Source organism: Jaculus jaculus, chromosome 5, assembly GCF_020740685.1.
Source record: "Jaculus jaculus isolate mJacJac1 chromosome 5, mJacJac1.mat.Y.cur, whole genome shotgun sequence".
In the NCBI taxonomy this organism is placed as follows: domain Eukaryota; kingdom Metazoa; phylum Chordata; class Mammalia; order Rodentia; family Dipodidae; genus Jaculus; species Jaculus jaculus.
This window is the reverse complement of record NC_059106.1, coordinates 84,569,818-84,584,163: the sequence shown is the minus strand read 5'-3', so window position 1 is coordinate 84,584,163 and position 14,346 is coordinate 84,569,818. Positions and strand designations below refer to the sequence as shown.

At 45.0% G+C, this 14,346-nt stretch overlaps 1 protein-coding gene across 3 annotated transcripts in view; it reads left to right on the top strand.

The window, feature by feature from the left end:
• Nucleotides 1–14,346, top strand: part of Mknk1 (MAPK interacting serine/threonine kinase 1) — a 45,309-nt gene that overhangs the window by 5,916 nt on the left and 25,047 nt on the right. For 2 of the 3 annotated variants that reach the window (XM_045150369.1, XM_012952140.2), the window contains exons 2-4: nucleotides 4,253–4,466; nucleotides 4,670–4,833; nucleotides 14,108–14,200. In XM_045150369.1, the coding sequence (XP_045006304.1) occupies nucleotides 14,110–14,200 (91 nt within the window). In that variant the 5' untranslated portion in view covers nucleotides 4,253–4,466; nucleotides 4,670–4,833; nucleotides 14,108–14,109. The remainder of the gene's footprint in view (nucleotides 1–4,252; nucleotides 4,467–4,669; nucleotides 4,834–14,107; nucleotides 14,201–14,346) is intronic. The other variant, XM_045150371.1, reaches the window with a different exon arrangement.

Sequence of the window (14,346 nt, the reverse complement as noted above, 5' to 3'; positions counted from 1 at the left end):
AAATCCTAACAACCCCAGCTTGATTCCCCAGTACCCACATAAAGGCACAAAATGACAACATATCTGGATTTCATTTGCAGTGGCTAGAGGTCGTGGTACGTTGTCCATTCTCATTCATTCTCTCTGTCCCTCCCCCACCCCCCGTCTCTCTCTGCTTACAAATAAGTAAGTCTTAAAAAAAAAAAAAAATGCCAGTGGGGCTGGAGAGATTCCTCAGTGGTTAAGGCACTTGTCTGCAAAGTCTAAGGACCCAAGTTCAATTCCCCAGTGTCCATGTAAACCAGATACACAAAATGACACATGCATCTGGAGTTTATTTGCAGTGGCTGGAGGCCCTGGTGCGCCCATATTCATTCTCACTGTCTCTCTCAAATAAATAAAATACTTTTTAAAAAATGTCAGTGGCTTGATAGAAACATCTCACCTGGCTCCTGTCATCCCCCCCTGCCCTTTGACCAGAGTAGCTTGTTATTCCCTTTTGCACTGAAAGTCCTAAGCAAGACCCTCTCAGGTTCACTTGCCAAAAAGAACAATAGTGCAGTGTCTCCACAAAAGTAGTGTCTAATTTGATTGACCTTTCTCTCCTGCCTAAACCCCTCAGGCCTTAACTTAAGCAAGTTCTGATTGTTCCATTTTCCATGAATATGGAAACGTTTCTTCAGATTATAAAGAGAGGATGAGATCAAGATTTTCTCATGAGAACCTTTTCTGTACTTAAAACCAGAATCCAGTTAGGCCTCATCTTCTCTTTTCCAAGCTGCGCCGCCTGGCTGCTTTCACCTCATCCACAAAGCCTATTTCCATCAGTTGGATCACATTGGTTATGCTTCTTTTCTTTCTCTAAGGCTTTTCCACTTCCTGGCAGTGACCAAGACTGTGTGCAGTCTGCTAATAAGAGTCCAGCTAAAGCAGGTGAAAGGGAGAGTAACTTCAGAGTGTTCACTCACTCATTAAGCACGTGCTCTGTTAGTGGAGGGGACCCAGAGCGGACTCGCATTGTCTGCGTGCTATCCCAGCTCAGTCTAAGGGGTGGTGCAGCAAAAAGACAACACAGATGACACAGGCATTTTTATTTTCTTCCCCACCATCTCTCTCTCTCTTTGTTGTTTTGTTTTTTAAGGTCGGGTCTTGCTCTAACCCAGGCTGACCCGGAATTCACTATGTAGTCTCAGGGTGGCCTTGAACTCACAGCTACCCTCCTACCTTGGCCTCCCGAGTGCTGGGATTCAAGGTGTGCACCACCGTGCCCATCCTCTGGAACTATGCACAATCACATGAAACTGGAAATGGTTTAGGGAAGTCAGGTAGGAGCAACCTCTTTGGCTGGAATGCAGGTGAAGACCTCTGCAGGGGGAAGGTAGTCATAGTTCTGGAGGGCTAATCTGGGTAATGCTAGGGAGATGCTGAGTGACCCCAGAGAAAATAGCACCTGCTAGAGGTTTTAGAGCAAAGATGTGACAGGCTCAGTTCTGGCTTTTGGGACCAAGACTAGAATACCATAAGCCTTAGTCTTTTCTGTGCCTCGTTGACATTATCCTCCTTGAAAGCAATACGATGGATCCTGTGTTTGTGTACGTGAGGCTTTACTCTCACCCTTCTAGAGCAAGTCTAGTTCTTAAGCCCCAGAGCCATTTCATCCCTAGCACAGCAGTAAGTGCATGAAGACCTGAGAGAGAACTGGATGTCCAGCCATGCCAGGATTGGCTCTGGCCATGGTCATTCTTCCCATCCATCCCAGCCCCATAGCAGGAAGCGTGCAGGAATAAGAGAGTTCTCCTGGTATTTGGTGAGGACCACTAAGCAGGTTTTGGCATTGTGTGAGGCTGAAGTTCTTGCTGGGGAGGCAAAGTACCCAAAGAGATCAGCAGTGGTAGCAGGAGTCAGGCTAACATCCCTTTGAATTCTGTACCTAAAGTACCCAAAGGGATCAGCAGTGGTAGCAGGAGTCAGGCTAACATCCCTTTGAATTCTGTGCCTGTACCTGCACCTGAAGAAGCCAAAACCCACCTCTGCCTTTGGGCTTTGATTTCACCATGCTCCCTCCTGCTGCTCAGGCATGGCTTCCAGAATAGCTGGGCCATTTTCTGTAGGTCACTTGGGGAGGCCTTCTCATGGGCTACAATAATAGTTACTCATTATTGAGTGTCTCCTATATGCCAGGCTTAGTGCCATGAGCTCATTATAGATGCAGTCATTTGATTCTCAGCAGCAGGTGTTACTGCTGTTGTGTAGGTGATGACAGTGAAGCAAGGAGTATGTCCAAGGCGACCATGCTAGTGGGTAACGGCCAGAATACGAATCTAGGACCTAGTATTTAAAGCCCATGTGCCTTCCACTTCCTCAGCCCTAGAGTGGCTCCAAATGGCTCTACAGTCTAATGGAATTCTGAATCTTGTTTTTGTTTTTGACAGTAGGCCAGTTGTTAGGCCAGTTGTTGACAAACAATGGCTCACCACCTATTTTTTGTTTTCTGTTTGTTTGTTTGTTTGTTTTATGGGCATGCAGAGAGAGAGGGAAAGAGAAAGAAAACTATAGTCACACTAGGGTCTCTATCCACTGCAAACTCCAGATGTATGTACCACTTTGTACATCTGGCTAACATGGATACTGGGGAATTGTACCTGAGATATTGAGCTTTGCAGGCAAGTGCCTTAACTGCTGAGCCATCTCTCCAGCCCCTCACTACCTGTTTTTGTTTGGACTACAAGCTAATAATGTTTTTTGCAGTTTTAAATGATTCTGGGTAGAGATCAAGAGAAGATGGGGCTGGACAGATGACATAACAGTTAAGGCACTTGCCTGAAAAGCTAAAGGGCCCAGGTTCAGTTCCCCGGTACCCACGTAAAGCCAGATGCACAAGGTGTCTGATGTGTCTAGTTTGTTTGCAGTGGCTAAGAGGCCCTGGTGCTCCATTCTCTCTCTCAAATAGGTAAATAAATAAAATTTAAAAATTATTTTAAAAAAAAAAAGATGAACATTTTGTGAGACAGAAAATATGCATGAAGAATCCAAATAGTATCATCTGTAATGAAAATTTGACTATGGCATATGGCCACAGTTACTTATTTTCATATAGTCTGTGACTACTTTCCTCCTACAAGACAAAACTGAGCAGTTGCATAACCATGTGACACACCAAGTATAAAACATTTACTGTCTGGCCCTTTAAACAAATAATTGCTAGCCTCTAGTGTAGGCAGCAGAAAGGGAACCAAGTGGGGTTTAATTCTATGGTAACTGCAACAGCAGTGACTTAAAGTTCAAAGGTGTTGAAGACACTGTCCCTGGAAGTGTGGTGGTATCAATAGGAAAGAATAGAAACCAAACTTCATTGGGCCCTGGAAATAGTTTCACTGAGGCTGAACAATGTATTTGGTAATAAAAAGCACAACAGACAGGACTATCCAATACTTTGAGGTCTGTAAAATAAACAATAAAGAGATGAAGCTTCATGGATGTAGCAATTCTTTCCCCTTCATTGGAGCCATGTTTTTTTTGTGCCAGAAACTATATTGGGTGATAGAAATATATATATACAGAAGAGGTATGTCCTGCCTTTGAGAAGCTTATAGCCTGGTGCAAATGTGTAGCTTGCCCTGTGTTATAATGGACTGCTGTGAGCCAGAAGTACCACATGAAGCCGAGAAAGAAGTCAGGTCGGCTTCTGGAGTGTGCAGTACTGCTCTCCATAATTTGTGATGCACCTTGAAAGATCACTGGGAGTTATTTTTTCTTAGGGCTTGTATAAACAAGGCTAAGGGAAAGCTCGACAGTGTGAGCATTTGTAACTCAAGGAGATGGAGGAGAAAAAGACACTGGAAATGATATAAAGGTTCTGTGGTTGGGTAACTGGCAGGATGAGGTAATTGGGTAGAGAAGAGAAATCAAGAGGAAGGAAGCCATTAGTGGGAGCACGTCTATTTGGAGAAATGTGATTTAAGATAATGTTGAAACACACCCAGTTTCCAGTTAGAAATATTTAGAAATTTTGGCACAAAGGCCCATCTCAGATTTAAGCACATTTTCGGAGCTTTTCCCCTGGGAAAAGGGGAAGCACATGTTTATTTCATAGAGAAATAGTTGACAAAGCAACTAGACACATGATGACTAGAGCCACAGGGTTAAAAATAGCACTGGGCATACAGGAAATGAAGTTATCAGATTGGGAACTAGCAATGATTATGCTTTAGGCACAAAACTTCGTTTCCATTCAGGACACTTTCTGCTCTCAGGGTCTGCTTTATCTTTCTAGCACTGTTGCTGTTGCCTGTGAGGCTTGGACCGGGCCCTAGGAGACAGAGCCAGAGCTCATTCGTCTTTCATATAAGCAAGCTACAGAGAAGAATCAGCTTTTGCCTTCCGTATGAGACCCAGAGCAGACAGAGGCGTCCATTGCCGGTCAGTTACAGCTTTAGATTTTGGAATCCACAAGGAAGCAGAATCTGAACATCTCTATTCAGACCTTGGTAAATCTTCCATTGTTTAGAAGCAGAATTTTCAGATACTGATCTGTCAGATTTTAAAGCCTATGGACATTTGTGGCTCTTGTGTACTTATCTGCTTCCTGGTGTAACTCACAGGTCTGGGAACACTTGGGTTAATTGGTGTGTTCTCTGGTCCTCTTAGAGAGAAACCAGCCTTTTCATGCCCTTTCTATTGCTTCTTGCAGATTTCTCTGCCAAATAAGATGGAGCAGAGGTAGGTGAAAAACTGAAGGACATCAACTGGACAGAGGCCAGTGGACGACTCCTTGGGGCTGGAAGACACCAACCCTGGGATTCCCTGGGATTTTAAGTTCACATCGTCACTGCTCAGAGTTGGGGAACCCTTTAGGTAAGATTGTGTATGCAGTTCACTTATCCTTTAGATTACTTTGAGTTGAACTTATATTTCTATAGAAAGGAGAGGGCCTGAGGTTATCTAAGAAGTTGGTGTTTTTCAGTATTTGCTTGAGCAGCTGAGCTTAGCTGAGCTGCCTGGTTCAGCCTTCCCAGGTCTCAGTACTTGGAAAGCAGGAACACATTTCTTCCAGAATATGATGGCTAAGGGACATAAGGAAAAATCCATGCAGAAAATAAAATATATTTATTTACTTTTAGCTACAAAAGTCAAGCCTCAGCCGGGCGTGGTGACGCACGCCTTTAATCCCGGTATTTGGGAGGCTGAGGTAGGAGGATCACTGTGAGTTCAAGGCCACCCTGAGACTACATAATGAGTTCCAGGTTAGCCTGGGCTAGAGTGAGACCCTACCTCAAAAAAAAAAAAAAAAAAGTCAAGCCTCAATATCATAATAGCAAATCAAGTACCACAGAAATATAAAAAGTGAAATTTGGGGACTGGGCATGATGGCACATGCCTTTAATCTCAGCACTTGGGAGGCTGAGGTAAGATTGCTGTAAGTTTGAGGCCAACCTGAGATCAGTTCCATATCAGCCTAGGCTAGAGTGAAATGACCCTACCTCAAAACTCCCCCCCACCCCCAAGAAGTGAAAGTTTTGGGATGGAGAAATGACTCATCACTTAATAGTGCTTGCTTACAAACCATGACAGCCTGGTTTCAATTCCCTAGTACCCACATAAAGCCAGATGCACAGAATGGCACATGCACCTGGAGTTCATTTGCAGTAGCAAGAGGCCTGGCATACCCATTCTCCTCACATTTCTCTCCCTCTCCCTTTTTGTCTCCCCCTCCCTCTCTGTCTTTCTCTTTCCCCTTTTCATTCTTCCCTCCTTCTCCCCCGCTGCCTGCAAATAAATAAAAATATTTTATTTACTTATTTACTTGGTTTCTTGAGGTACGGTCTCACTCCAGCACAGGCTGATCTGAAATTTATTCTGTATTCTCAGGGTAGCCTCAAACGCACTGCAGTCCTCCTACCTCTGCTTCCCAAGTGCTGGGATTGAAGACATGCGCCACCATGCCCAGCAATATTTATTTTTTAAAAAGTGAAATTCTTGGCCAGGCATGGTGGTGCATGCCTTTAATCCTAGCACTCGGGAGACGGAGGTAGGAGGACTGCCATGAGTTTGAGGGTATCCTGTGACTACATAGTGAATTCCAGGTTATCCTGGGCTAGAATAAGACCCTACCTCGGAGAAAGAAAAAAAAAGGTGAAATTCTTGAGCCTACCCACTCTCATTCTTCCCAAGGAAACTTTAATAATTTGGATAGTATTCTGTTCATTTGTTTGCTTTTTACTTATATATAACACAGATGATGACATTATGAAGTGTTCTGTGTCCCACTTTATCTGAGACTTCATCACTTGACAGGTTTTAGACATGTCTAATTGGTAGGTTTGGGTCACGTAAGCATTGGGCAAGGTGGGTTTAGCCTTGTCTGTGCCTTTTTTAAAAATTTTTTTGTTGTTGTTGTTCATTTTTATTTATTGAGAGTGACAGAGAGAGAGAGAGAGAGAGAGAGAGAGAGAGAGGTAGAGAGAGAGAGAGAATGGGCATGCCAGGGCTTCTAGCCACTGCAAACGAACTCCAGATGCGTGCGCCCCCTTGTGCATCTGGCTAACGTGGGTCCTGGGGAATCGAGCCTCGAACGGGGTCCTTAGGCTTCACAGGCAAGCGCTTAACTGCTAAGCCATCTCTGTAGCCCTTGTCTGTGCCTTTCCATACTCCTTGGCTGCTGTGTGTTACCTGTCTTCACCTAAAGCTTCCTGCTGGCACCACCATCTCCCCCTGCTCCCCATCCCCAGAGCAGCTCTCTCTCCTGAGTTCTTCCTTCTTTGATGGCACTCCTCTATGGTTACTCTTGGTTTAGAAGTATATATTCATAAGCCTACATTGAGGCCATACTCTGTGCCTGGTTGTGTGTTAGGCCATAGAATTAGAGAGGATTCAGATGCTGTCCCCTCCTTTGAGGATGGTCATAACCTCCACTCATCTGTCAGAACCAGTTCTGCCTTGTGGTTTCCTCCCTTGCTCTATAGCATGCTTTTGTTTGCTCAAGTCTGTGCAGTAGCCTTACTTGCTGCAAGCTGCTATTTGCTCTGCATCTCACAGAGCTGGCTCTGAGGCACAGATTGCTCCCTTGTCCCTCCTCATTGCCTAAAACAGTGATTTACAAGTGTGCTCTGCAGAAACCCTTCCAAGGGATCTACAAGATCAAAAGGGTTTTCACAGTAGAATTAAGGTAGTATTTGTTGTTGCAAAGTAACACTGAGGAAGCTTCTGGGCCTTAGTGCAAATCAAGGCACCAGGCATGGAGCTGTGCTCAAAGCCACTGTATTCTTTACTGCCGCAAGTTCAACAGCAATTCACTTCAGAATATCCTTGATGAAGAAGCAAAATATATTAATGTTATTGATTCTCAACCCAAAGGCATTTTTAAGATTCTCTGTGATAAGCACTCATAGGGCACTTGTACTGCACAGCAAAGCATAGTGGTGTCCCAAGGAGGAGTTCCTATATAAGATGAATAAGCCACTATTTGCATTTTTCTGTGGAAATATGACTGTTGGTTATTGAGGGTGGAAAGAAGACAGGGACCAGTATTGAAGGGCCTTGTGAGATAAATGAGTTTGGGTGGGTGACTCTAGCCTTCCTTTCTTGGGCTTTTATACTCTGCTCCCTACCCAAGTTCTGCCTTTTACTCCCACTTGCTGTTTCATAAGCATATACTTCTCTTCTATTCCAGTGTCCTCATCATTTCTCCTATCAGGAAATGCAATGTGTTTCTAAAGGGTGCTTGTGATCCCAGATTGAGAACAGAGGGAGAAGATGGGCCTGAGCCTTCTGCTCTGGCAATCTCTCTATCCCAGCCCTGCTTGAGGCCCACCTTGAATAAACCTCAGTGTCAGTTTCACTGCAGCTGAGTGAGACCGTGTGGTCTCTGTGAGATTGCCAAGCCCTCCTACACATGAGACTCCTATAAAAGAGCCCCATGGACTCACACTGTAGACCGTCGTTTGATGGAGCTGATTTCACACATGGCTCTTGACATCTGTTACCTATTAAATTGGACCAGCTTCTGCTTGAGTGTACCCTTTCTTTGTCCCGTACATGAAATGATGCCATCAAAGCCACATCCACTAACTCTCAAGTCAAACAGGAGATGAATGTAGCCTTATGCCTGATCCAAGACTGCCATGAGTAATGTGGTTGAGCTTTGTTATGTAGCACGTCTTCCATCAAATGATAGGACTTAAAATACAAAGCTAATTCAGAATAAGAAGGGACTTTAGCTTCATATAATAGAGAGGGTGTGATTATAATGCCCTTGTACTTACGTGAGCTAGAACAAATCGACTTAACCTTTTTGTTAGTGGAGCGCATAAGAGAAACACCTGTGTAAACACTGAGCCAAGGGACCGGAGGCCTGATGAGGCAGCTTCTCATTCTGAGCACATCAATAAAGAAGCTCTGTACCCGGGTTCATAAATAGCACCATCTTTATTGGTACCTGGCTGTCACCAGCTATCATCTCCTGCTCTCTTTCCAACATTAATGTCTGAAAACAGTGTCATGCCAGGCTGAAAGCTTGAATGGTAAGCCAGATTGTCTGGACTTAAATCCTAACTTTGCCACTTTATAGCTATGTGGCCATGGACGGATACCCTTTATACATTTGAACCTCAGTTTTTTTCATCTGCACAACGTAGACAATTCTCACCTCATGGAGTTGTGAGGGTTACATAAGTGAGCTCTGTAGAGTATAGTATCTGTAAGGGCCATCAGACATTGCCTGATATGTGAGCACCATGTGAATGTGTGCACTGTAAGCACTAGTGGAAGTATACACAGTAACCTCCTCCTGCTGCTGCTGCTGCTGCTGCTGCTGCTGCTGCTGCTGCTGCTGCTGCTGCTTCAGAGTCACAGATGTCCTGGTCAGCCTTCCCAGCCTCTTCCTCTGTCTCACATGTTTAGTTTTGGTCCCTCCATTAAGGGTCTACTTCCTTCAGTTCTTAAATTTCCTTTTTTGTTATTGTGTTGTTTTTGCTTATGGTTTTGTTTGTTTGGCTGGTTGGTTGTGCTGGAGACTGGACCCAGGACCCATGTACAGTAGACAACTGCCATTCCCAGCCCTGCAGTTTCCTTTCATTGTCCTAGCAATCTGTATGTTTGGCGCCCTCAGCTGGTCCAGAAGCAGCAGCTGAGTCCATGGTTATGCCCTTTAACCTGTCCCACCACGCTTCTGCTTCCTTCTTTTTTTTTCTTTCTTTTTTTTTTTTTTTTTTTTTTTTTTTTTTTTTTTTTTTTTTTGGTTTTTCGAGGTAGGGTCTCACTCTGGCTCAGGCTGACCTGGAATTCACTATGTAGTCTCAGGGTGGCCTCGAACTAACACAGCGATCCTCCTACCTCTGCCTCCCGAGTGCTGGGATTAAAGGCGTGCGCCACCACGCCCGGCTGCTTCTGCTTCCTTCTTTAGAAAGCTGGGTAGCTGAAGTAAGACAGGTTAGGGTCTTAAAAGAGCCCCAGAGTGGAGGCAGGGGAAGGAGCAGGGTTATTTGCAGAGCCGCCGGCCAGATGATTCCTATGGAGAAGGGCAGTGGCTGGTATCTGTTGTTACAGGCTGTCCAGCCCCTAGCCACGAAGTACTGTCCAGCCCCTCCCCACTGTGCTGTGAGTGCAGGTGCCAGGTTGGGTCCTGGCTCTGTATTCTTAGCACCTGCTACTCTTCCCAGTGCAATCAGTACTTGTTGGCTAACAGGTTTCATAACAAAATGAAAACAGGCTTTCCTGTTTTATAACAGAGAAAACAAGATGCCCATATGCTTAGGATAGAAACTTGTTTATTACTGATGACGCCACGGCGGCTTACAAACAGTCATCAGTCTCCCCACATAGCTCACGTTCCAGCCAACCTAAGTGTATGTGTGCATGTGGAGGCCAGAGATTGATGTCAGAAGTTTCCTTAATTGCTGTCCACACTTATTGAAGTAGTGTTTCTTACTTAATCCTAGAATTGGCCAATTCAGCTAGCCTAGCCAGTCATTCTACCCCAGAGGATCCCTATCTATGCTACCCAACCACTAGGATTACAGGTGGCCAGCCACCATGCCCACCTGGCATTTGTACATGTTCCAGGACTCTGGACTCAGGTCATTAGTCTTGCACAGCATGTGCTTTACAGTCTGAGCCACTATCCCAGCTCCCACATAGTTTTGAATCACATTTATACTAACTGTATCATTGGATCCTTTCAGCAATTCTGGGAAACAGACAGGGTAGGTGTTTTCGTTCTTGTTTTTTGTTTTTTTATTGTTGTTGTTGTTTGAGGGGAGATTGGTTTTTTGATGTAGGGTCTAGCCCAGGCTGACCTGGAATTCATTATGTAGTCTCAGGGTAGCCTTGAACTCATGGTAGTCCTCCTACCTCTACCTCCCATGTGCTGGGATTAAAGACGAGTGCCACCACACCTAGCAGGTGTGTTTTTAAACCTGTTCTCTAGATGAAGAAACTGATACTCAAGAGAAATGTCACTTTCTAGAAATACCTCCTGATGCTCTCCCGATACCAAGCCCATGTGCCTTCCCCATCAGCAGCATGCTTTCTGTCTAATTCCATGTGCACCTCCACCACATACAGAAATGTGGACCTCAAGATCTGCCAAATTAGAACAAGAGCCAGCAGTACAAGCAGAAGTGCTTAGATAGTGTGTCTGGAAACTGAAAAGAACTATTCATGTCCTCACATTCCCATAGGCTGATGTGAGGATTGGGCTTCTAGCTAGCAAATTAAAAACCATTGTGTGACGGGACATTTTTAGAGAGGGGGTATGACAGAGAGTTGGTAGAATTCATAGAACAGCCAGGCATAGTGGCGCACGCCTTTAATCCCAGCAGAGGGAAGTAGAGGTAGGAGGATCGCTGAGAGTTCAAGGCCACCCTGAGACTACATAGTGAATTGCAGGGTAGCCTGGGCTAGAGTGAGACCCTGCCTCAAAAAAAAAAAAAAAAAAAAAAAGGAATTCATAGAACAGCCTTCCTCTACATTGTCTGCAGAACAAAGTGCACTGGGTACCCAAGGGGCCTGTGTGACCTGCGCTGTGTGTGTCATTTCCATTTGTGCAGTGTCTGTGGATGGTATACACCTGACACTGTGCCATGACTTGTAGGAGAGACAGAGGTACGTAGGGGACAGTCTTGGCCTTAAAGGACACAGGAAACACTGAAGACCAAATAAAATCAGACTCTAATGGGCTTGGGAACAGCAGATGGAACACCAACCACTAGTTTTACACAGTCAAACCTTTGTTTGCTTCATGTCTGTCTGATTCCCAGAGTGACTGCGTATACCCTAGCTTATCTGGAGTTTTGGGGAGCTGCACAGGAGTGAGGACTTTTGAATAGGGTTTAATGGCCAAGAATTCCTAGGCCAGGTCAAGATGGAGCTTAATTGTGGGGCTTCCCTGAAGAAGCATTTGTCCAGTGGCTGGGCCGTACTGAATTACTGCCAGTGACTCTCTCTGATAAAATTAGAATGCATGGCCTGCTTGATCATGACAGCTCCTTGGTGAGATTATGATACATCTCTCTGCCCCCTACGTCCTGCCATGAAAACAGGGTGGGGGTGGGAAATTTAGCATTTTTCTTTCAGTTCATTGTTTTCTTACATTCTTCCTTCCTAGTTTCAAAAACAACTTTCCCTCATCAAGTTCTGTTTGCAAGGACAGTCTTAGCCATTTGTCCTTCCGGCTGTTCCTTCTTCTGTTGTGATCCATGCAGAATAGACCAGGTACTCTGTCTTTGTGTAGTAAGCTGTAAAATCTAATATTGAGTGTGTGGCACTGCCCAGAGGTATGCTGCTTCCACGGGAGGCTCCACAGCCCTGCTGTGGTAAAAAACAAGTATAAATTGTCACTAACAGGGTTTTCTAACTAGAGCCGTAAGTATGTCTGAACATCCCCTGTGAGTCACAATGCTGCCAGCTCTTTTGCTGCTCTCCACACTGCGTGCCTGTTGGCTGTTTGGCTTGTCTGCAGGCTCCTCCATTGGAATGTGGGCAGGGGAAGGTAAAGAAGTTGAAACTAGTGCTGGAGAGTGGCTTAGCAGTTAAGGTGCTTACCTGTAAAGCCTAAGGACCCAGGTTCGATTCCCCAGTACCCACATAGAACACATGCACAAGGTGGAGCATGCATCTGGAGGCCCTGGCACACCCATTCATATTCTCTCTCTCTCTCTCTTTTCAAATATCTAAATAAACTATTTTAAAAAAAGAAGTTGAAACTGAAATCTGCCTGCTCCACACTAGGCTTGCAGTGCTAGTGAGAAAATAAGTGGGACAGGGAGTAACACTTGACTGCACACCAAAGGGGCAGTGGTCCAGTGCCCCTTGCAGAGCTCCCAAAGATGAATGGCCCTGAATAATTATTTTCCAAGGTAATGTTTCACTCTAGTCCAGGCTGACCTGGAATTAGTCTCAGGGTGGCCTCATGGCAATCCTCCACCCTTTGCCTCCCAAGTACTGGGATTAAAGGCACGCACCATTATGCCAAGCTTGACCCTGAATTTTATTTCTGTAGAATTTCTCCTAATGTTCAGTAAACACATTTAGAAAGCTTTCTTTTCATTTAAATTTATCCTGGTAAGAATGAGTTCTAATGGGTTCTAATACTTCGGCTTTATGCTTTGAGAGCATAGGGCATTATTGTCCCTAACTATAATTGGTGCTTGAAACTATTGGGTGCAATAACATTTTGAGATCCTCTGCAAATTCTTTGTTCATACGCTTATTTGTCCTCTGTTCTAAATTGTAATTGAAGATCTGCTGTCATTGGATCTCCAAAGTGGAAGAAGGATGCATCTAAGTTGTGCTCTCAGACACTTGGCTGCTTAACCATGCTTTCTGGATTATGGTGTCGAAAGTGCCATTCTCTGTGCTTCCTGCTAACAGTTGCCGTGTGCTTGCCTCTGAGAATAGCATACAGACAGGCATCAGCACCAAACAGTCTTCCAGCAGACTTGGCTGTTTCTCAGATCATGTTCAAGATCTCCAGAGAAAGGAGTGGGCCTCTCCCTTCAGGGGTAAAGAACCAGATTCCATTTTAAAATTTCTTAGGGAAAAAAATCTCAGAGTCTGTGTTTATTGAAGGTTGATGTAAAAGTCTCTCACATCGCCTGCCCCATCAACGCTCAAGTTCCTGTATTTTAGAAGGATGTAGAGGTTTAATCACCCTAGTGGGGATTTAGACCTAGAGACTTCAGAGAAATCTTATTATTTCTAACTGCAGGCAAAGAGTATTAAGGCTCCACTCTGGATCAGGGGCATGACATGTTCTATAAGTAATTTATCTTTTAACAGGGGAAGGCCCTTACTGGAGTGTCCTAGAAACAGAACTGCAACTGGACTTGCTTATTGTTCCTCCTTTTCTCTTTCCCTGTCTGTCTCCTGCTGCTTCTTTCTGTCCTGACCCTTTCCTGCCCAGTCTGTCCTACGTCTGTGTCTGCCAACATGGGAGTCAGGTGCCTGCCACAGAAAGATAATGATGTTTTTCCAGTAAGTGACCTCATCTAGCAGCCCTGTGTAGACCTGTCAGCCGTAGTCCTCCCTGTGGCTCTCCAAGGAAGATGCTATGGGCTGCAGTGGCACTTGTTCTATACTCATGGACATGAAAGAATTGGGGGCTGTTCTCTGCCCTAGCCCAGCCTTCTTGTTGCCTTCTTGGGGTGGGAGGGAGTCGGATTTATGGAAGGCTTTTCACAACCTTCTGCATCTCCATGAGCTTCTGGCTTCATCAGTGGCCCTACTCCCTCCCATCCCAATTCTTGCCTAGCTCTTAGGGTCCTGCCTTTCTGATACTGAGGTTGGAGGCTACAGATGGGCCCTGTTTGTGGATTCCTTGTTCTGCTTGGGGACTGTGGTTTGACTGGTTGCAGATCTACATCTATTTGCTAATGAGCTTGGCAGAAACAGGCTTCTGCTCTCCTCTTCTAATCTAGCTTGCCTGTCTGAGTTCCTTTCCACAGTTAATGATCTCCTATAATGGTTTTGCCTTTAGTTTTGCCTCCTGGGTCAAAACAAATCAATAGTGTTCACAGATATTTAAAAACCATCAGTGTAAAGCTCCCAGGTCTCCCTGTTTTTGTCCTTATGGGTAAACTTACTGCCTTATCAGCACAGCGCTATTTGACTTGTGTTCCCTTTTGTCTTCCAGAGATGGGCAGCAGTGAACCCCTCCCAATAGTGGATAGTGTCAAGAGGAAGAAGAAGCGGAAAGCCACGGACTCCTTGCCAGGAAAGTTTGAAGGTTGGTTCCTCAGCCTTCTAAATTTGAGCGTGAACTCAGGAGGGGAGGTGCATTCTGGTGTCTGTGAAAACAGATCCTAGGACACCCTGCCTTAGACCTTGCTGTGGTCATCTGTGTGATGGAGAATATGGGGTGAATGAAGAGTG